This window comes from Taudactylus pleione, unplaced genomic scaffold, assembly GCF_031769625.1.
Source record: "Taudactylus pleione unplaced genomic scaffold, aTauple2 ptg002606l, whole genome shotgun sequence".
Lineage (NCBI taxonomy): Eukaryota > Metazoa > Chordata > Amphibia > Anura > Myobatrachidae > Taudactylus > Taudactylus pleione.
In genome coordinates this window covers 1-24,449 of record NW_028286984.1, presented here as the reverse complement: position 1 = coordinate 24,449, position 24,449 = coordinate 1, and the positions used below count along the sequence as shown (strand labels likewise).

Genomic DNA, 24,449 nt, shown 5'->3' with positions numbered 1-24,449 from the left:
ACACAGCACTGTGCCAAGAGTAATGCCACAGCACCAACACACAGCACTGTGCCAAGAGTAATGCCACAGCACCAACACACAGCACTGTGCCAAGAGTAATGCCACAGCACCAACACACAGCACTGTGCCAAGAGTAATGCCACAGCACCAACACACAGCACTGTGCCAAGAGTAATGCCACAGCACCAACACACAGCACTGTGCCAAGAGTAATGCCACAGCGCCAACACTCAGCACTGTGCCAAGAGTAATGCCACAGCACCCACACACACCACTGTGCCAAGAGTAATGCCACAGCACCCACACACACCACTGTGCCAAGAGTAATGCCACAGCACCCACACACACCACTGTGCCAAGAGTAATGCCACAGCACCCACACACACCACTGTGCCAAGAGTAATGCCACAGCACCCACACACACCACTGTGCCAAGAGTAATGCCACAGCACCCACACACACCACTGTGCCAAGAGTAATGCCACAGCACCCACAAACACCACTGTGCCAAGAGTAATGCCACAGCACCCACACACACCACTGTGCCAAGAGTAATGCCACAGCACCAACACACAGCACTGTGCCAAGAGTAATGCCACAGCACCAACACACACCACTGTGCCAAGAGTAATGCCACAGCACCAACACACAGCACTGTGCCAAGAGTAATGCCACAGCACCAACACACAGCACTGTGCCAAGAGTAATGCCACAGCACCCACACACCACTGTGCCAAGAGTAATGCCACAGCACCCACACACACCACTGTGCCAAGACTAATGCCACAGCACCAACACACAGCACTGTGCCAAGACTAATGCCACAGCACCAACACACAGCACTGTGCCAAGAGTAATGCCACAGCACCCACACACAGCACTGTGCCAAGAGTAATGCCACAGCACCCACACACACCACTGTGCCAAGAGTAATGCCACAGCACCCACACACACCACTGTGCCAAGAGTAATGCCACAGCACAAACACACACCACTGTGCCAAGAGTAATGCCACAGCATCCACACACAGCACTGTGCCAAGAGTAATGCCACAGCACCCACACACACCACTGTGCCAAGAGTAATGCCACAGCACCAACACACACCACTGTGCCAAGAGTAATGCCACAGCATCAACACACAGCACTGTGCCAAGAGTAATGCCACAGCACCCACACACAGCACTGTGCCAAGAGTAATGCCACAGCACCAACACACAGCACTGTGCCAAGAGTAATGCCACAGCACCCACACACACCACTGTGCCAAGAGTAATGCCACAGCACCCACACACACCACTGTGCCAAGAGTAATGCCACAGCACCCACACACACCACTGTGCCAAGAGTAATGCCACAGCACCAACACACAGCACAGTGCCAAGAGTAATGCCACAGCACCCACACACACCACTGTGCCAAGAGTAATGCCACAGCACCCACACACTACTGTGCCAAGAGTAATGCCACAGCACCCACACACACCACTATGCCAAGAGTAATGCCACAGCACCCACACACACCACTATGCCAAGAGTAATGCCACAGCACCCACACACACCACTGTGCCAAGAGTAATGCCACAGAACCCACACACACCACTGTGCCAAGAGTAATGCCACAGCACCCACACACACCACTGTGCCAAGAGTAATGCTACAGCACCCACACACACCACTGTGCCAAAAGTAATGCCACAGCACCAACACACAGCACCCACACACAGCAAATTACCTTTGCTCCTTCAGCAATGGCCTCGGAGGACCAGCCATAATCAGGCACAAACGCCAAGGCTGCAGTCAGAATACGCTCCTGCAGCTGCTCCACACTCTCATAGTCCTCTGATTCCTCTCCACCCTGGTCTGTGTACCTGTAGCCAAACCACCAAAGCGCTCATCCTATATGCTGGTCATTACAAAGGTGTAATAAGAAACAGCAACTCACTAAAGCGACATGTTCACAAGAAGAACCTCTAGTGAAAGACAGTAGTATACAAGATCATGGCTTGCAAACTATGGGACTACGGCTCATAAGAGCTTGCAATCTATAGGGAGAGGCCATACGTTTAGAGACAGGAGCATAAATATGTTGTGTACTGATTATTTATACAGTGAAGTCATGGTGACAATAGATAGGGGTGTACCTTGGAGGCAAAGGGTCGTGTTCCTCAGCTTTATCCGTTGGGTCGGCGTGTGTAAATGTAGGTGGTGTCTTCTGGTCTCCCATAGACTTCATAGGTGATGACACCCACAAGGTCCGAGCGGAACACAATGGTGGCGGTGTTAGGGCTGGAAAGAAAGGTCCATTTCAGAGTATGACTAGTCTTTGCCCTCCGTATATTATAGAGATGCCATTGGTGCCGTGAGACATGATGTTGTGGAAAGAAGACATCGCTCATTAGGTTTTAAAAACTTAATTGGCGACTAATAAATTATTCCTAGTGAACCTTCAGTGTGACCACCAGCAATCGCTCTCACCACATCTAATTCTAGGAGCCTTATTGAAAGCACTTTTACATGTAATGAACTTGTCCACAAGATGGGTTATTTATACCACACTAAATGCCTTCCTCGGGGGCTGTAGGATGACAAAAGGCGGCCTCCACAGGTGCGGCAACATTTATACAAAGTACACAGGGACAACCGGATGACCCATCCAGCAAATCTGGTCCAATGACTATGTATGGTATACAGCCCAGATTGAATCAGTCCATCATCACAGAACAGCTGGAGATCAGCTGAGAGGAGACATTGCACCTCTTCCTATGGTGCTCAAGTTGCTATGTCTTGAACAGGTAGGATCAGCCAGCCACATCTAAGACATGAAGCTCAGCTTCCTTGCAGTTGCAAGGATGAGGATACAAGGACAATAACCCTTGCTTCACAGGAAAAATACAGACACCATGGTTGGACTGGCCCAGAGGTGGACAGGGGAAATTCCTGGTGGGCTACACTAGTGTTCCCTCTAGCTCCGGCAGGAGGCAGGGCGCCGGAGCTAGAGAGGGCATGTCCGTGCGCGCGCCGATGGCCAGCACGCGACGGAGAAGGGGGAGTGGTCATCGAAAAGGGGGCGTGTCTATAAGACGCGTCCCTTTTTGTCACTGTTGGGGGCGTGCCCGGCACTTACGGACACGCCGGGCAGCCCCCAAGCCCTGCAGACAGGGAGAATAGATGCCGAGCGCATGCGCCCAGCGTCTATTCTCCGGCGGTGACCGGGTCACCGCACATTTCTTCACCCGCGGGACACTGCGACCCGCGGGTGAAGACGGTTCCCGCAGGCTGTTAGGGCAGGGCGCTTTTTGCCCTCCTTCTGGAGGGCAGGGCGTCGCGCCCCGCTAAAACAGCCTAGCGGGAACGCTAGGCTACACTACCTGAGGGCCACTTTTTCTCCCTTACAGGTCAGGATCGAGACCATACACTCTCTTAATACATTGTTACTTTAGCAGAGGGTCAGTTACTTGGTTGAGCAGGATCACGGACTGGTGGCTAGCTAAACCCCTTTAGCATGAACCCCTACCTCTGCATATCCCCGGCGGGCCCCTTATGCCCCAGTGCGACACTATCATAGGTTGCAATAACAGAGCTCTACAAATTGGAAAATATATGTAGATTAGTCACTTCAGAGACATGCACAGACAAAACTAGGAAAAGCAATGGAGAACAGGGCATAAGGATTCCTTCTTCCTTGTGCCTCCAAGTTCTTCGAGAGCACTGACAATCTTCACCTCATCTCAATCCTTTCAATCCAATCACCTCTCAATCATATTCAATCTGGCCTCTATTCTTCCACTGAAACTGCCCTCACCAAGGTTACCAATGACCTTCTCACAGCCAAATCCAAGGATCACTTCTCTCTCCTCATTTAACGTGATCGGTCTGCTACCCTTGACATTTTCACCTACCCTCTACTCCTCCACACTCTCCAGTCTGCGGCCTCCACAAACCTGTCCAATATTGATTTATCTGCTACCTCACCAACCGATCCTTCTCTGCCCTCTCCCTCACTTGCCCTACCGGTAGGCATTCCCCAACAGTCCATTCTTCCTTCCTTTTTTCATCTGCACTTCTTCTCTTATCAGCTCCTAGACCGTCAATGCCAGTGGTCGCCAACCTTAATTGGGGTGTGAGCTACTTTAGTAAAATGAAACCTCCTGAAGAGCTACTAAAATTGTAGAAAAAAAAATCTGGCTAATAAACGAACAATTGAAGGTAATTTAAGGAAAATTAAAAAAAAAAGTGTCATAGAAAACAACAATGAATTTAATTATTATAGTGATATTGTTGTAGTTTGTAAATAAAATTTAAGCACAGGCACATTTCACTGTTATGGAGCGTACACACGGTCAGATTTGTCAGACTTGTCAGATGAACGACTGAACGACTAAACGATTTGAACGATTTGACCAAAGTTTTGAACGATTTGAACGATTGAACGATTTTTGACTGCATTAAAATGAATGGAATCGTCCAAGTCTGACTGCAAACCCATCAGATGTCAGATATCGTTATCTGACAAACGGGAACGCGCATCGTTGATCGTCCATCGTTCAGGCATGTCAGATATGAACGATTTTCCTTCAGATATGAACGACTGAACGATTTTTAAATCGTTATCGTCCATATCTGAAGAAAAAATCTGATCGTGTGTATGCACCATTAATTACCGGCTCCAAGGAGGAACGTGCAGTAGAGGAGCACGTGTCAAAGGTCACTTCCTCCTAGTTTACTCGGCAGTACGGCAGCTAGGTGAGCTACCAGTAGCTTGCGAGCTACAGGTTGGAGACCACTGGTCTATGCCATCTATATATGGATGAAACTCAAATATATTACTTCTCCACTGATCTCTCTCATATCTCCAACTGCCGATGAGCCATCTCCTCCTGAATGTCCCAGGGCTTTCTGAAGCTTAACATGGCCAAGAACAAATTAATTTTCTTTTCTGACTCTTAGGGTCTCTCTTACCTGTCCCCCAAGTCTGCCGCCTAGGTGTCATTCCTAACTCAGTTCTCTCCTTCAATCCTGATATTCAGGACATTAATCTTTCCTTCTTAACATCGCCAGAATCCAGCTATACAATATCTGCCTCCCCCTCTGCAACATGCTTCATTGGCTCCCTATCCACCTCAGAATCCTCCCTATCCACCTCAGAATCTAACCTCAGCCATAAACAGCTCCTCCCCTCCCTACATCACCTCATCTCTGTCCACACTCCCTCCCAACCTCTCCGCTCCTCCTCTGACCAATGCCTCTCCTCCACCCTGATCACTTCCTCTCGCTCTAGTCCCCAAGATTTTGCTTGAGGTACCCCCCCTCTGGAACTCACTATCTCAACTAGTCAGACACTCTACCTGTCTCAAAATCTTTTAATGCGCTCTTAAAGTGTAACTTTTCATTAAAGAGAACCAACCCCCTGATTACTTGTCAATATACTCCTCACCCTAATATGTCAGCACTCATGGGCAGGGCCCTCCTCCCTCGCACTTCCCTTACACAACACGTCACCAATGCTCTGCTCCCTTGTCTCCTTCTCCCCCTTCTGCTCACCCATCCGATGGGTAGAGGATCACTGAGTACCGAATGGATTCCCAACCGGACTCAACGGGATGGGTACGGGATGCCGGTGTTTGGGATCCCGGGGATCAGAATCCCAACGGCGGCATTCCGACAGGGTTAGAATACTGACACTTTGCTGTTCACTATCCCAACCATCACCCCCCTAGTGCCTAACCCTAACCTCCCACTCTAGTGCCTAACCTCTCCCTTCCTGCACCCTTAACCTAACCTCCAACTCTAGTGCCTAACCTCTCCCTTCCTGCACCCTTAACCTAACCTCCAACTCTAGTGCCTAACCTCTCCCTTCCTGCACCCTTAACCTAACCTCCAACTCTAGTGCCTAACCTCTCCCTTCCTGCACCCTTAACCTAACCTCCAACTCTAGTGCCTAACCTCTCCCTTCCTGCACCCTTAACCTAACCCTCACCCCCCTAGTGCCTAACACTGACCTCCCACTCTAGTGCCTAAACCTAACCTCTCCCTTCCTGCACTCTTAACCTAACCCTCACCCCCCTTAGTGCCTAACCCTAACCCTCCCCCTGGCCCCGTTATTTACCTTTGGGATGACAGTGTTCGGCATTCTGTCTGCCGGAATCCCCTTCGACTGTATTTCAACTGCATCCCCAACTCAACAAAGTATGGCGCTGCTAGCTTCAGCGAGTCGCCCTACCAGTCCTCGTTTATCTTTCCTACACGGTCTGTGCTGTTATTTTATGTTTGGTACTGTGATATGTTTATCTGGTTACCCTGCACGGTGCTGCGCCTTACAAAAGTTGATAATAATCATCAGGTCAGTCCGGTGATAAAGGGAAATCGCTGTCTATCCCGTGTTCATTGTTGCTGCAGCTAAATGAGACTGATCCATCCACAGCTCAGGGCAGAAACCAAAACTAAGAAATAACGGAATAGGACCTGAGATGCCCAAAGGAGCTATTTACTCAGAAGCGCACCTTAATGGTAAAGCTGGGTACACACTACGCCATCTGTCATACATTCCATCGTCCTGATCAAAGATCACATAGTGTGTAGGCCCGATCGTGTGTGCCCGCGGGTCGTCCCACCTGCTGTGCTGCGCAACCGTTGACAAATTGGTAATTGTTCATATAAAATATAATTTAGTAGGTATTAAGGTTAAGGGAAATTGCTTGAATTAAAATATCATTAATGGTAAATTGTGATTTTTAACCATAGTTATTAGTTTATGTATTTTGTAGTAAGAGATATATGAAATAGTTTTGAATGTATAAGTAAAATGTTTAGACAATGAAGTATATTAGGCTTGTACATACATGTGTTATAAGACATTGGAGTGGTTTCTACATAAATGAATAGGTATTGAGATTATTAAGGCAAGTCAGAATAGGTAGGTTACTGGATAACCTTTCACGTGCATTGGGCGTCAGACACTTGTTACAAGTATTGGCAATGAGGTGCCGATGAGGACTTGGGCAATGCAAAAAGCAGATGAGATTCTCCCAAAGCCTGGTTACACTATAAGATGCAAAGAGGTTAAAGTATAAGAAGAGACTCAATAAAAACGTGTATAGAATGAGCGAGAACTCTTCAGCGTTCTCCCCAGGCTGGTGTTAGAGGGGGCACCACCCAGAACAAGTGGGGACAGTATCTGGGAGCTGTATAAATAGGACCAGATCCTACAGACTTTGCAGCTTTTTCATAATCAGACGACTGGGAATCTAATAAGAAGAATTAATGTAAAAAATGTTACTTTAAGTTTAATCATTATAAGGTCAGGGTTTAAAACATTTTATTATTGCGAAGGCCCCACCCGGCTACTTCCTGATGCCACCCGGCTGGAAACATTTTCTGGGGAGAGCACTGAGAACCATCCCAGAAACCTAAAACTGCCACTCAGGCCCTATGAGATGGGAACGGTGACTCTCAATATAACGCAGTTGTCATAAATAATATCTTAATGGAGCGTACACACGGTCAGATAACGGTGCGTACACACACGGTCAGATAACGGTGCGTACACACACGGTCAGATAATGGAGCACACACACGGTCAGATAATGGTGCACACACACGGTCAGATAATGGCGCACACACACGGTCAGATAATGGTGCACACACACGGTCAGATAACGGAGCATACACACTCGGTCAGATAACGGAGCATACACACGGTCAGATAACGGTGCGTACACACACGGTCAGATAACGGTGCGTACACACACGGTCAGATAACGGTGCGTACACACACGGTCAGATAACGGTGCGTACACACACGGTCAGATAACGGGGCACACACACGGTCAGATAATTGAGCATACACACACACGGTCAGATAATGGAGCGTACACACGGTCAGATAATGGAGCGTACACACGGTCAGATAATGGAGCGTACACACGGTCAGATAATGGAGCGTACACACGGTCAGATAATGGAGCGCACACACGGTCAGATAATGGTACACACACACGGTCAGATAATGGTGCACACACACGGTCAGATAATGGTGCACACACACGGTCAGATAATGGAGCACACACACGGTCAGATAATGGTGCACACACACGGTCAGATAATGGTGCACACACACGGTCAGATAACGGTGCGTACACACACGGTCAGATAATGGAGCACACACACGGTCAGATAATGGTGCACACACACGGTCAGATAATGGCGCACACACACGGTCAGATAATGGTGCACACACACGGTCAGATAACGGAGCATACACACTCGGTCAGATAACGGAGCATACACACGGTCAGATAACGGTGCGTACACACACGGTCAGATAACGGTGCGTACACACACGGTCAGATAACGGTGCGTACACACACGGTCAGATAACGGTGCGTACACACACGGTCAGATAACGGTGCGTACACACACGGTCAGATAACGGGGCACACACACGGTCAGATAATTGAGCATACACACACACGGTCAGATAATGGAGCGTACACACGGTCAGATAATGGAGCGTACACACGGTCAGATAATGGAGCGTACACACGGTCAGATAATGGAGCGTACACACGGTCAGATAATGGAGCGCACACACGGTCAGATAATGGTACACACACACGGTCAGATAATGGTGCACACACACGGTCAGATAATGGTGCACACACACGGTCAGATAATGGAGCACACACACGGTCAGATAATGGTGCACACACACGGTCAGATAATGGTGCACACACACGGTCAGATAATGGTGCACACACACGGTCAGATAATGGTGCACACACACGGTCAGATAATGGTGCACACACACGGTCAGATAATGGTGCACACACACGGTCAGATAATGGTGCACACACACGGTCAGATAATGGTGCACACACACGGTCAGATAATGGTGCACACACACGGTCAGATAATGGTGCACACACACGGTCAGATAATGGTGCACACACACGGTCAGATAATGGTGCACACACACGGTCAGATAATGGTGCACACACACGGTCAGATAATGGTGCACACACACACGGTCAGATAATGGTGCACACACACACGGTCAGATAATGGTGCACACACACGGTCAGATAATGGAGCGTACACACGGTCAGATAATGGTGCGCACACACGGTCAGATAATGGTGCGCACACACGGTCAGATAATGGTGCGCACACACGGTCAGATAATGGTGCACACACACGGTCAGATAATGGTGCACACACACGGTCAGATAATGGTGCACACACACGGTCAGATAATGGTGCACACACACGGTCAGATAATGGTGCACACACACGGTCAGATAATGGTGCACACACACGGTCAGATAATGGTGCACACACACGGTCAGATAATGGTGCACACACACGGTCAGATAATGGTGCACACACACGGTCAGATAATGGTGCACACACACGGTCAGATAATGGTGCATACACACGGTCAGATAATGGTGCGCACACACGGTCAGATAATGGTGCGCACACACGGTCAGATAATGGTGCGCACACACGGTCAGATAATGGTGCACACACACGGTCAGATAATGGTGCACACACACGGTCAGATAATGGTGCACACACACGGTCAGATAATGGTGCACACACACGGTCAGATAATGGTGCACACACACGGTCAGATAATGGTGCGCACACACGGTCAGATAATGGTGCACACACACGGTCAGATAATGGTGCACACACACGGTCAGATAATGGTGCACACACGGTCAGATTTCTCTTCAGATCTGAACGATAACAATTTAAAAAATCGTTCATTCGTTCATATCTGAACGATGAACGATGCGTGTTCCCGATGGCCAGATAACGATATCTGACATCTGATGTGTCCCTTGTGTTTCTGCACTTCCTGTGATATGTCCCTGAGACTGTCTCTTGTGTTTCTGCACTTCCTGTGATATGTCCCGGAGACTGTCTCTTGTGTGTCTGCGCTTCCTGTGATATGTCCCTGTGACTGTCTCTTGTGTGTCTGCACTTCCTGTGATATGTCCCTGAGATTGTCTCCTGTGTGTCTGCTCTTCCTGTGATATGTCCCTCTGACTGTCTCTTGTGTGTCTGCACTTCCTGTGATATGTCCCTGTGACTGTCTCTTGTGTTTCTGCACTTCCTGTGATATGTCCCGGAGACTGTCTCTTGTGTGTCTGCGCTTCCTGTGATATGTCCCTGTGACTGTCTCTTGTGTTTCTGCACTTCCTGTGATATGTCCCTGTGACTGTCTCTTCTGTGTCTGCACTTCCTGTGATATGTCCCTGTGACTGTCTCTTGTGTGTCTGCACTTCCTGTGATATGTCCTTGTGATGTCTCTTGTGTTTCTGCACTTCCTGTGATATGTCCCTGAGACTGTCTCTTGTGTGTCTGCACTTCCTGTGATATGTCCCTGTGACTGTCTCTTGTGTTTCTGCACTTCCTGTGATATGTCCCGGAGACTGTCTCTTGTGTGTCTGCGCTTCCTGTGATATGTCCCTGTGACTGTCTCTTGTGTGTCTGCACTTCCTGTGATATGTCCCGGAGACTGTCTCTTGTGTGTCTGCACTTCCTGTGATAGGTCCCTGAGACTGTCTCCTGTGTGTCTGCACTTCCTGTGATAGGTCCCTGAGACTGTCTCCTGTGTGTCTGCACTTCCTGTGATATGTCCCTGAGACTGTCTCCTGTGTGTCTGCACTTCCTGTGATATGTCCCTGAGACTGTCTCCTGTGTGTCTGCACTTCCTGTGATATGTCCCTGAGACTGTCTCCTGTGTGTCTGCACTTCCTGTGACTGTCTCCTGTGTGTCTGCGCTTCCTGTGATATGTCCCTGAGATTGTCTCTTGTGTGTCTGCACTTCCTGTGATATGTCCCTGACACTGTCTCTTGTGTGTCTGCACTTCCTGTGATATGTCCCTGTGACTGTCTCTTGTGTGTCTGCACTTCCTGTGATATGTCCCTGAGACTGTCTCCTGTGTGTCTGCACTTCCTGTGATATGTCCCTGAGACTGTCTCCTGTGTGTCTGCACTTCCTGTGATATGTCCCTGTGACTGTCTCCTGTGTGTCTGCACTTCCTGTGATATGTCCCGGAGACTGTCTCTTGTGTGTCTGCGCTTCCTGTGATATGTCCCGGAGACTGTCTCTTGTGTGTCTGCGCTTCCTGTGATATGTCCCTGTGACTGTCTCTTGTGTTTCTGCGCTTCCTGTGATATGTCCCTGTGACTGTCTCTTCTGTGTCTGCACTTCCTGTGATATGTCCCTGTGACTGTCTCTTGTGTGTCTGCACTTCCTGTGATATGTCCTTGTGATGTCTCTTGTGTTTCTGCACTTCCTGTGATAGGTCCCTGAGACTGTCTCCTGTGTGTCTGCACTTCCTGTGATATGTCCCTGAGACTGTCTCCTGTGTGTCTGCACTTCCTGTGATATGTCCCTGAGACTGTCTCCTGTGTGTCTGCACTTCCTGTGATATGTCCCTGAGACTGTCTCTTGTGTGTCTGCACTTCCTGTGATATGTCCCTGAGACTGTCTCCTGTGTGTCTGCACTTCCTGTGATATGTCCCTGTGACTGTCTCCTGTGTGTCTGCACTTCCTGTGATATGTCCCTGTGACTGTCTCCTGTGTGTCTGCGCTTCCTGTGATATGTCCCTGAGACTGTCTCCTGTGTGTCTGCGCTTCCTGTGATATGTCCCTGTGACTGTCTCTTGTGTGTCTGCACTTCCTGTGATATGTCCCTGTGACTGTCTCTTGTGTGTCTGCACTTCCTGTGATATGTCCCTGAGACTGTGTCTTGTGTGTCTGCGCTTCCTGTGATATGTCCCTGAGACTGTGTCTTGTGTGTCTGCGCTTCCTGTGATATGTCCCTGAGACTGTCTCCTGTGTGTCTGCGCTTCCTGTGATAGGTCCCTGAGACTGTCTCTTGTGTGTCTGCACTTCCTGTGATATGTCCCTGAGATTGTCTCTTGTGTGTCTGCACTTCCTGTGATATGTCCCTGAGACTGTCTCTTGTGTGTCTGCGCTTCCTGTGATATGTCCCTGACTGTCTCCTGTGTGTCTGCGCTTCCTGTGATATGTCCCTGAGATTGTCTCTTGTGTGTCTGCACTTCCTGTGATATGTCCCTGACACTGTCTCTTGTGTGTCTGCACTTCCTGTGATATGTCCCTGTGACTGTCTCTTGTGTGTCTGCACTTCCTGTGATATGTCCCTGAGACTGTCTCCTGTGTGTCTGCACTTCCTGTGATATGTCCCTGAGACTGTCTCCTGTGTGTCTGCACTTCCTGTGATATGTCCCTGTGACTGTCTCCTGTGTGTCTGCACTTCCTGTGATATGTCCCGGAGACTGTCTCTTGTGTGTCTGCGCTTCCTGTGATATGTCCCGGAGACTGTCTCTTGTGTGTCTGCGCTTCCTGTGATATGTCCCTGTGACTGTCTCTTGTGTTTCTGCGCTTCCTGTGATATGTCCCTGTGACTGTCTCTTCTGTGTCTGCACTTCCTGAGATATGTCCCTGTGACTGTCTCTTGTGTGTCTGCACTTCCTGTGATATGTCCTTGTGATGTCTCTTGTGTTTCTGCACTTCCTGTGATAGGTCCCTGAGACTGTCTCCTGTGTGTCTGCACTTCCTGTGATATGTCCCTGAGACTGTCTCCTGTGTGTCTGCACTTCCTGTGATATGTCCCTGAGACTGTCTCCTGTGTGTCTGCACTTCCTGTGATATGTCCCCGAGACTGTCTCCTGTGTGTCTGCACTTCCTGTGATATGTCCCTGTGACTGTCTCCTGTGTGTCTGCACTTCCTGTGATATGTCCCTGAGACTGTCTCTTGTGTGTCTGCACTTCCTGTGATATGTCCCTGAGACTGTCTCCTGTGTGTCTGCGCTTCCTGTGATATGTCTCTGAGACTGTCTCCTGTGTGTCTGCACTTCCTGTGATATGTCCCTGAGACTGTCTCCTGTGTGTCTGCGCTTCCTGTGATATGTCCCTGAGACTATATCCTGTGTGTCTGCGCTTCCTGTGATATGTCCCTGAGACTATCTCCTGTGTGTCTGCACTTCCTGTGATATGTCCCTGTGACTGTCTCCTGTGTGTCTGCGCTTCCTGTGATATGTCCCTGAGACTGTCTCCTGTGTGTCTGCGCTTCCTGTGATATGTCCCTGTGACTGTCTCTTGTGTGTCTGCACTTCCTGTGATATGTCCCTGTGACTGTCTCTTGTGTGTCTGCACTTCCTGTGATATGTCCCTGAGACTGTGTCTTGTGTGTCTGCGCTTCCTGTGATATGTCCCTGAGACTGTGTCTTGTGTGTCTGCACTTCCTGTGATATGTCCCTGAGACTGTCTCCTGTGTGTCTGCGCTTCCTGTGATAGGTCCCTGAGACTGTCTCTTGTGTGTCTGCACTTCCTGTGATATGTCCCTGAGACTGTCTCTTGTGTGTCTGCGCTTCCTGTGATATGTCCCTGAGACTGTCTCCTGTGTGTCTGCGCTTCCTGTGATATGTCCCCGAGACTGTCTCTTGTGTGTCTGCACTTCCTGTGATATGTCCCTGAGACTGTCTCCTGTGTGTCTGCGCTTCCTGTGATATGTCCCTGAGACTGTCTCCTGTGTGTCTGCGCTTCCTGTGATATGTCCCTGAGATTGTCTCTTGTGTGTCTGCACTTCCTGTGATATGTCCCTGTGACTGTCTCTTGTGTGTCTGCACTTCCTGTGATATGTCCCTGTGACTGTCTCCTGTGTGTCTGTGCTTCCTGTGATATGTCCCTGTGACTGTCTCTTGTGTGTCTGCACTTCCTGTGATATGTCCCTGTGACTGTCTCTTGTGTGTCTGCACTTCCTGTGATATGTCCCTGTGACTGTCTCTTGTGTGTCTGCACTTCCTGTGATATGTCCCTGTGACTGTCTCCTGTGTGTCTGCGCTTCCTGTGATATGTCCCTGTGACTGTCTCTTGTGTGTCTGCACTTCCTGTGATATGTCCCTGTGACTGTCTCTTGTGTGTCTGCACTTCCTGTGATATGTCCCTGTGACTGTCTCTTGTGTGTCTGCGCTTCTGGGGATAAAGTGTTTGTTTTCCTGATTCCCTGGATATTGCAGAAAGACGAAAGTGAATATTATTGCTGGTTATTCTACATAGATATATGTCACTGTGTGATAAATGTATCAAAGGGTGAAAGTAAATGACCAGTTCCTGTGGGATGTGAGTGGTAATTACTTTTGGGATAGATGGTCTGATTGGGTTACAAGACCACCGGTAGGTGGATGTCACCATGCTGTATTATGTGTTCTGACTGTATATACACAGGGCCTGTGAGCCTGTGTATGGGGACATCCTTGTATAACCTGTGTGGAGAAGAACTGCTGTAACCTTCTGTATGCTGATATTCCCCCTCTATCCTAAGGGACAAGTTCTTTTTAATGGAGCGTACACACGGTCAGATTTGTCAGATGAACGACTGAACGATTTTACCAAAGTTTTGAAAGTTTTGAATGATTTTTGACTGCATTAAAATGAATGGAATCGTCCAAGTGTGACTGCAAACACATCAGATGTCAGATATCGTTATCTGACAAACGGGAACGCGCATCGTTGATCGTCCATCGTTCAGGCATGTCAGATATGTCAGATTTTCCTTCAGATATGAACGAATGAACGATTTTTAAATCGTTATCGTTCATATCTGAAGGAAAAATCTGACCGTGTGTATGCACCATAAGACTTTGAGCAATAAACACCTTTGCCTATTCGATTGCATCTGTATCCTGCGACCAATAGAATTGCGCCAAAAGCTATTCCGTTCTCCTACTGCTCTGGGTTGAGCTGAGACTCTATGGACTTCGTAGAAATAGAGATAACAAAGGTAAGTTCTTACCATATCTCATATTTTCTACATCAGGATCCATAGGGTATCCACAGGATACCTTGGGGATGTCCCAAAGCAGTATCCTTCAAGGGTGGGGACGCTCCTGTGCTGAAAGGAGAATCCGCCGCCCGGAGGAAGCATCCTGTGAGGCGAAGGTGTCAAACCTGTAATACCTCACAAAGGTATGGACAGAGGACCACGTAGCAGCCTTGCAGATCTGGACTGCAGAGGCACCACATCGAGCTGCCCACGAAGGACCCACAGACCTAGTGGAATGAGCCCTCACAGAGTATGGAACCGGAAGGCCTTCATGAAGATAAGCTTCTGAAATTGCCATACGGATCCAAGCTACCAAAGTTTGCTTTGAAGCAGGCCAACCCTTTTTACGGAAGCCATAGAGGACAAACAAGGCGTCCGACTTCCTAAACGAAGTGCGGTCAACATAAGTCCTTGGGGCCGCACAACATCCAAAGTGGCCTCACCCACTTAAAGATCAGGTGAGTTAAAAGCCGGCACAACGATTTCCTCGTTAATATGAAACCGGGAAACAACTTTGGGAAGAAATTCAGGACGAGTGCGCAGCACTGCCCTGTTCCCATGAAAAATCAAGAAAGGGGGTCTACAATAGAGAGCCCCTAAATCAGAAACACGTCTGGCTGAAGCGATGGCCAGAAGGAAAACAAACAGTCTTAGCTGTTAGCCATTTAAGATCCACTGAGCCCAGTGGTTCAAACGGCGGTCCTTGGAGAGCCCTCAGGACCACAGCCAAGTCCCAAGGCGCCAGAGGTGGAACAAATGGCGGCTGAATTCGCAGAACACCTTGCATAAAGGTGCGCACATCAGGGATTGTAGCAATCCTACAATGGAACCAGACAGACAGGGCAGAAACCTGCACCTTCAAAGAAGCAAGGCGAAGCCCATGGTCCAGTCCCGCTTGTAGGAAGGCTAGCACTCTAGACAGACGAAACTCCTGAGGTGCATAACCTTTCGGTCGACACCGCTGGAAGAACGTATGCCACACACAATTGTATATTCTCGCGGAAGGCGGTTTCCGAGCTCTTAGCATGGTTCGCACTACAGAGCTGGAAAACCCCATGGACCTTAACATGGCCGTCTCAACAGCCACGCCGTCAAAGACAGCCGAGTCAGGTCCGGGTGAAGACAAGGACCCTGTGACAGAAGATCCGGTCGTAGCGGCAACCGCAGAGGACTGTCCACGGACAGACCCTGAAGGTCTGAGAACCAGTGCCGTCTGGGCCATGCGGGAGCTATCAACAGGAGCGTCCCTCCCTCCTGTTTGAAATTCCGGATTACCAGAGGAAGAAGGGAAAACGGAGGAAACAGATAAGCGAACCGGAACGTCCACCGGACGGACAGAGCATCCACCAGAGACGCCTTTTCGTCTCTTGTGCGAGACCCGTACACCGGCAACTTGTTGTTGTGCCGGGACGCCATGAGGTCGATCTCTGGAAGACCCTACCTGTCCACCAGCAGTTGAAAAACGTCCGGGTGCAGGGACCATTCCCCCGGATGAACGTCCTGGCGACTGAGAAAGTCTGCCTCCCAGTTTAGCACTCCCGGGATGAATACTGCTGATATGGCCGGAAGATTGCGCTCCGCCCATACCAGGATTCGTGACACCTCTACGAGAGCCGCCCGACTCCGGGTTCCTCCTTGCCGATTTATGTAGGCCACGGTGGTAGCGTTGTCTGACTGGACCTGCACTGGGTGACCTTGGAGAACCCGATGTGCCTGCTGGAGAGCATTGAACACCGTGCGGAGCTCGAAGATGTTTATTGGAAGGTCTGTTTCCGCCTGAGTCCACCTGCCCTGGAACAAGTGTGGACCCGTGACTGCTCCCCAGCCCCGAAGACTGGCGTCCGTTGTCAACAGGACCCAATTCGCCACCCAGAACGGACGACCCTTGTTGAGATGGGTCGTCTGCAACCACCAGGCTAGGGACAGGCGAACCTCCGGAGTGAGCACCATCGTCTGGAATTTTAGACTCAGAGGCAGTCCATTCCATTTGGACAGGATCAGGTGCTGCAGAGGTCTGGAGTGAAACTGGGCATATTCCACCATGTCGAATACTGACACCATGGAGCCCAGTAACCTCATCGCCGAGTGCAGAGACACCCGGCGGCTCTGCAGACAACTGCGCACCCTCAACTGCAAGGCAGAGATCTTTTCCCCCGTCACAAAGATCCTCTGCTGTCCGGAGTACAATAAGGCTCAGAGGTGCAGAATCCGCTGAGACGGGATCAGGGTGGACTTCTGCCAGTTTATCAACCAGCCGTGTCGTTGCAGTACCGCAATGGTCAGGTCCAAGTGGCGTAGGAGCTCTGGAGATCCTGCCACCAACAGAAGGTCATCCAAGTACGGTAACATGCGGACTCCCTGCAGCCGCAGGGAAGCCGCCATGACCGCCATCACCTTGGTGAAAACACGTGGTGCTGTCGCCAGGCCAAAAGGTAACGCCCGAAACTGGAAGTGGTCGCTGCGGATTGCAAACCTGAGGAACTGTTGATGGCGCAAAAGAATAGGGACATGCAGGTAAGCGTCCTGTATGTCCAATGACACCATGTAGTCCCCAGGTTACAGCGCCAGAATGATGGACCGTAGGGTCTCCATCCGAAACTTCGGCAACCGCAAAGACTTGTTGAGTGCTTTGAGGTTGAGGATCGGACGATACGACCCATTGGGTTTCTGCACCAAAAACAGATTGGAATAGAAACCCTGGCCCTTCTGGGAGAATGGAACAGGCACTATAACTCCAGCCTGGAGCATAGTGTGCAAAACCTTCCGCATTTCCAATGCTTTGTTCCGGTCTGATGGAAGACCCGTGGTGAAGAATCGAGACGGGGGCCTGTGCCGAAAGGAGAGGGTGTACCCGTGAGAAACCACCTCAAGAACCCAAGTGTCCGTCGTGGTGACTGACCAACACTGGGCGAACTGCAGCAGGCGGCCTCCCATTTTGGGATCCCCCAAAGGGAGGCCCGGACCGTCAGGCCGCAGGCTTGTCATCTGGCTTAGGGGCCGGACGTCTGGTACTCCAGGCTTGCTTCCAGGGCTTGGCCGATTTTTTGGGACCAGCCTGACGGGGAAAGGACTGCGCTTTAGGCCTACCCTGGGCCCTATAACGCCGTAAGGACGACGTACCTAAACTGGAAGGAACTGCAGCAGACGGGAGACATGCAGATTTGGCTGCCGCCAGTGTGGCTACAATTTTGTCCAGGTCCGGACCAAATAGGACTTCTCCATTAAAAGGCAACGCTTCCAAGCCCTTTTTGGAATCAGCGTCCACCTTCCAAAAGGTGCGACGAGCAGCTACAGCTGCCGAAGAAATCAGAGACGCCAGGGTACTGATATCCAAGGCCGCTTCGTTGATATAAGTGGCCGAATCCCGGAGATTGCCGATCAACTCCGTCTGTTCAGCCGAACAGTCGGAATCGAAAGACGCCTCCAAAGTATCAGCCCAGCGCTCCATAGCTCTGGCAACCCAACAAATGGCCATAGCCGGCCTAGCTGCCCCCCCCCAGCAAGGGAATAAACGGACTTTAGGCAGATCTCCACCTTGCGTTCCGTAGCATCCTTCAGGGAAGACATGGAGGGCATTGGTAATGTGGCACTACGGACTAGGCATGTCACATGAGAATCCACCTGTGGAGGGGATTCCCACTTAGAAAAATAATTATCCGCAAACGGATAAGCCACCGCCAAACGCCTCTGCGGCTGATACCGTTTGCCAGGCTGTTTCCATGCCTCCTCTAAATGGTCCACCAATTGACCCGAAAGAGGAAACACTGTGGCGTCACCCTTAATATCCTTAAAAAGGGCATATTTAGATTTGGACACCGGAGGATCTTCGTCCTCAATCACCAAAGCTGTGCGGACTGCCCGAAAAAGTCCAGGAATATATACCTTGGACCTAGCGTCAGCGTCCTTAGTATGGAGAGGTTCCTGGTCCGAAAGATCCAGAATCTCCCCATCATCAGACGTCCCTTCGTCATCCTCATAAGGAGCAGACAGAGACGCCACCGGCCGCTTATGTGGCCGCAACACAGACTCCCCTTGTAACACATCCGACAAGCGCTGTACAGAACTTGTCAGGGAATTAACCCACGCAGGCTCCTGAGAGACCTGGAGAGAGGAAATAGGGAGACTGCGGGGTCCACCAATTGCCTTGGGAAACCCTGCATGGGTGACGACACCACTGACTGCTGGGACAATCCCATCTGTGAGAACGCAGGCTGCGGAGCTAACTGCCCCACCAGGGTTGTAAGCGCTTTGGCGAAACAAGCCCAAGGCGGCTCCTGTACCGGTGCTGTGACCGTAATAGGCCGCGCCAATAAATAACACTCCCGGCATAGCCCCTCCGCACTACCCTCCCCCTCCGCTGTAGGTACTTTACACGTAGTACACTGAAGCTGGAGAGGAAAGTCACTCTCACACATGATGGTAAGTATGTGACCCCTCTCACCAATACTTGTCCGTATAGTGCAAGACCACCCTGCAATCACCGCACCGCAGGGCTTTAGCAGAAAGAACAGGGACAGTGATAAGGCTGACAGTAAGAAATTAAAAGTACAGGTAGCAGCGCTAGCACAGTCACATACAATGCAAAGAAACTCAAATCCTGCACTAACAGCGCTGATCCTCAACTACACAGACACAGGGTCTGGTAGGACACAGCGCTGCATACACAGACCTGACCAAGCGGAGGAGAGGTATGCCGGGGGACCCAGACCGCGATGCCTCCGTTATAAGCTTCCAGCAGCGTTCACCATACAAAGATGGCCACCGAGGAGCAGAGAGGAGGCCGGCCTGGGGGAGGAGCGCTGACACAGGACCAGTCAGCAGAGCGGAGAGGGCTGTGTGCAGCGGGGGAAGCGCCGGCTGTGAGACAGGGAAGGCGCACTCCCCTGGCATGCATTTAACCCCTGGGACGCCGCAGCGCTACCGCTCTGCCACGGTCCGCTGTCCCAGGGGGGTAGTGGAAGCGCAGGTTATATACCTGGCTCCACGCTGCAGCCAGTCCCCAGGGAGCCCCCTGCCTGGGGATCTGGACCATGTTCAGCAGGGTCCCACCGTGGGACCCCGCTGCTTACCTTGTTGTCCCCCTTAGATCCGGCCACGGTCCCAAGCATCTGGGGTCACCGCTAGCTGTGACCCCAGATGCCTACCAGCATCCCCGGATCAGTACCAGCGTTCTGGTACTGGCGGGGGTGTAGGGAAGACAGCATGGACGTCAGTAGTGACTGTCCATGCTGTACTTCCAGATGTGCAGCCACAGCTGCATGGAAGAAAACTTATGGGGCTCTTCATAGCCCCCCTCTAACAGGTGCCTCCGACTCCGAGCCGGGCACCAACGAAACTGAGATGCCTTGGCTCAGGGTATAGGAGGGGGACCCTAGTGCATCCTGGGAGGCTGAAAACTTAACTCTATGGTGCCCGATGCCTGACGTCATCACCTATACCCCAAGGTATCCTGTGGATACCCTATGGACCCTGAAGTAGAAAAGACCAGGAATATAAACCTTACACTTAGCGTCCGACCCAGACCGCGATGCCTCCGTTATAAGCTTCCAGCAGCGTTCACCATACAAAGATGGCCACCGAGGAGCAGAGAGGAGGCCGGCCTGGGGAAGGCACGCTCCCCTGGAATGCAATTAACCCCTGGGACGCCGCAGTGCTACCGTTCAGCTGCGGTCCGCTGTCCCAGGGGGTAGTGGAAGCACAGGTTAGTTACCTGGCTCCACGCTGCAGCCAGTCCCCAGGGAGCCCGCTGGCTGGGGACTTTGGACCATGTGTTCAGCAGGGACCCACCGCGGGACCCCACTGCTTACCTGCTGCCCCTTGAATCCGGCCATGGTCCGAAACATCTGGGGTCACCGCTAGCTGTGACCCCAGATGCTTACCAGCATCCCCGAATCAGTACCGGCGTTCTGGTACTGGCGGGGGTTTAGGGAAGACAGCATGGACGTCAGTAGTGACTGTCCATGCTGTACTTCCAGATGTGCAGCCACAGCTGCATGGAAGAAAACTTATGGGGCTCTTCATAGCCCCCCTCTAACAGGTGCCTCTGACTCCGAGCCGGGCACCAACGAAACTGAGATGCCTTGGCTCGGGGGCGGGGTATAGGAGGGGGACCCTAGTGCATCCTGGGAGGCTGAAAACTTAACTCTATGGTGCCCGATGCCTGACGTCATCACCTATACCCCAAGGTATCCTGTGGAACCCTATGGACCCTGATGTAGAAATACTCTTCCCTATTTGCCGATGATGTCCTTCTCACCTTGACTAAACCACTCATCTCTCTACCGAACTTATTTTGTGAATTATCTATATATGGAGATTTGTCGGGCTGCAAAACTAAACCATATTCAATTGGAGAAAGGACTCCTTGCTATATCTTGGGGTCAATATCACCAAAACATATGACTGTCTATATAAAGCTAATTACCTTTCCTTGTTTAAGTCAACTGAATGTGATTTATTACAATGGAGGGTCTATTTTATCTGAAGGGTTGGGCGTATAAATGCTATTAAGATGAACGTTCATCCTAAATTTGTTTCAGACCCTTCCGGTTGCGGTGCCAACCCGAGTTCTTAATCAACTCCAACCTTTGTACTTTAAATTTATCTGGAACTATAAAAAAAAATCCCAGATACGTAGAGACATCTTAGCTAGACGTACGTCTGATGGGGGATTGGGATTGCCTATGCTCCTACAGTACTATAATGCCTCTCCTTTGAGTCACTTGGTTGCTTGGCACGTTTCTAATGTAACGCTGGGTTGACCTCTAGTGGGTGTGGACTCAGTTTCTTCTCTACCTTGGCTACCACAGGCCTGGGGCCGTTCTTTCACCTCCGGCAACAGCTCCGACACTCTCCATTTGGGACAATCTTAACAAAAAATTTGCTCTTTCCGCATATTCGTCACCTCAACCCCCCTTATGGTACAATCCTTCTTTCCCATCAGAACCCTCGCCTACCGTGGCATCTATCTGGTCGGCGGCAGGTATTACACGTTTTCGTCACAATGTAGGACAATTCGTCCCACAGTCTTTTGGTGATTTCCAAGAGAAACATGGCGTCCCCGGTTCCTCTCACTACCAATAAGTTTGCCATTTTGTCACATCATCGTTTTCAGCTCTCCCGCCTCGAACTCCTTCTCCTATAGAAAGACTTTTCATATATCAACATGCTGATAGGGGTACTACAGTATATCCTCTCTTTACCATTCTATTTTGACATTGGAGTCCCCCTCACTATCTATGCAGGAACTAGCATGGGAAGCAGACTTGGGACATCCATTAGGCGACGATACTTGGGGAACAATACGTCTCGCTATTTCTAAATGTTCCCTCAGCATGGCTATCCGAGAAAATTCATAGAAAGTTTTCACTAGATGGTATTTGGTTCCAGAAAGCCTTCATCAAATGTGTTCTAATACTTGTGAATTGTGTTGGAGACATTGTGGCCAAACTGGAACAATTTTTCATACTTGGTGGACCTGCCTAAAAATTATTCCATTCTGGAACATGGTCCGCTCCCTTATATCGTCTCTCTCTCCCCTACCAACTTATTACTTAGTGTTTTTGGAAGCCTGGTCAACTGTGGCACTAAAATTGATCCTTCACATATCCTGTGCAGCCAAATATCAATTGGCACGTAATTGGAAAAAACCTGATACTCCAACTCGTCAAGAACTCCTGAATAGAATCTGGTTTATATCTAAGATGGAGTACACTACTAGTGTTTTGAATAATACAGTGGAAAAGTTTCTTTCAATTTGGTCTCCCTGGTACTCCTCTCAGGCGGTTACCCTTCCCGGTCTCTTGTGAACTGTGGTCTATAATTTACTTTTCTGTGCGTCCTTCCGGCTCGCTTATACGCTCTCCTTTCCTTCCCCATCTTCTCCCTCTTCCTTTTTCCTGAAATATCATACTGTTTTACTTTATTTTTTTATCAAATTTATTTTCAGTATTTGCATTGATATTTATGATGCTGTCCAATAATTGTGACTTTGACGTCAGCAGATCGCGGTACCTGTGTTCTCTTTAGTCATAGTTTGTAGTGGGGCCCTTTGTCTTACTGCTGCTATTCGCTATGCAGTTACCCCTACAGCAGACATTTTCATTTTAGGCATCATCGCAGTTACATTTTGTTGCTACAATTAGCTGGTAAATTCCTATTAATTTAACAGTAAGTGCAAGTAAAACGAATGGAGAGAAAATCCAGTATATATATATGTGACAGAGGTGCACTGGAATTAGGGGGGAGGGGTACACTTCCTGGGGATGTCAGGGGTACATTGGGATTTGGGGGGAGGGGTACACATCCTGGGGATGTCAGGGGTACATTGGGATTTGGGGGGAGGGGTACACTTCCAGGGGATGTCAGGGGTACATTGGGATTTGGAGGGAGGGGTATACTTCCTTGGGGTGTCAGGGGTACATTGGGATTTGGGGGGAGGGGTACACTTCCTGGGGATGTCAGGGGTACATTGGGATTTGGGGGGAGGGGTACACTTCCTGGGGATGTCAGGGAAGGGGTTTGGGGGGAGGGGTACACTTCCTGGGGATATCAGGGGTACATTGGGATTTGGGGGGAGGGGTACACATCCTGGGGATGTCTGGGGTACATTGGGATTTGGGGGGAGGGGTACACTTCCTGGGGATGTCAGGGGTACATTGGGATTTGGAGGGAGGGGTACACTTCCTGGGGATGTCAGGGGTACATTGGGATTTGGGGGGAGGGGTACACTCCCTGGGGATGTCAGGGGTACATTGGGATTTGGGGGGACGGGTACACTTCCTGGGGATGTCAGGGGTACATTGGGATGCGGGGGGAGGGGTACACTTCCTGGGGATGTCAGGGGTACATTGGGATACGGGGGGAGGGGTACATTTCCTGGGGATGTCAGGGGTACATTGGGATTTGGGGGGAGGGGTACACATCCTGGGGATGTCAGGGGTACATTGGGATTTGGGGGGAGGGGTACACTTCCTGGGGATGTCAGGGGTACATTGGGATGCGGGGGGAGGGGTATACTTCCTTGGGGTGTCAGGGGTACATTGGGATTTGGGGGGAGGGGTACACTTCCTGGGGGTGTCAGGTGTGCATTAGGATCTGGGGGGAGGGGTACAGTTCCTGGGGGTTTCAGGGGTACATTGGAATTAGGGGGGAGGGGTACAGTTCCAGGGGGTGTCAGGGGTACATTGGGATTTGGGGGGAGGGGTCCACTTCCTGGGGGTGTCATGGGTACATTGGAATTAGGGAGGAGGGGTACACTTCCTGGGGGTGTCAGGGGCACTTTGGGATTTGGGGGGACGGGTATAGTTCCTGGGGGTGTCAGGGCACATAGTGAGGTACAGATTGGGGATAATGGGGCACTCTCCCCCACGTAACCACCCGGGCAAAGCCCCTTCCTCACCGTGCCGCTGGCGACACCACACCGTGGCCAGGCGAGGCCATCTCCCGCCCGCTGCTCTCAGTGCCCTTGCAGCAGAGGCCGCCATCTTGGAAGCTGGCAGCAGTGAGGGCGGTTTCCGGCTGCCATAAGGTTGGAGAAGACTGTGACGTCACCGGTGCGGTGAGAGCGGAAGTGGCGCAGAAGC

General features: G+C 50.5%; 1 protein-coding gene across 1 annotated transcript in view; it reads right to left on the bottom strand.

Annotated features, from left to right (window-relative positions):
- The window catches only part of COQ9 (coenzyme Q9), a 68,203-nt gene extending 43,805 nt beyond the window's left edge, over nucleotides 1-24,398 (bottom strand). The window contains exons 1-3 of the mRNA XM_088466178.1: nucleotides 24,266-24,398; nucleotides 2,143-2,287; nucleotides 1,734-1,869 (exon numbers count right to left, since the gene is read on the bottom strand). Of these exons, the coding sequence (XP_088322304.1) occupies nucleotides 1,734-1,869; nucleotides 2,143-2,287; nucleotides 24,266-24,350 (366 nt within the window). The 5' untranslated portion in view covers nucleotides 24,351-24,398. The remainder of the gene's footprint in view (nucleotides 1-1,733; nucleotides 1,870-2,142; nucleotides 2,288-24,265) is intronic.
- Nucleotides 24,399-24,449: the final 51 nt, after the last annotated feature.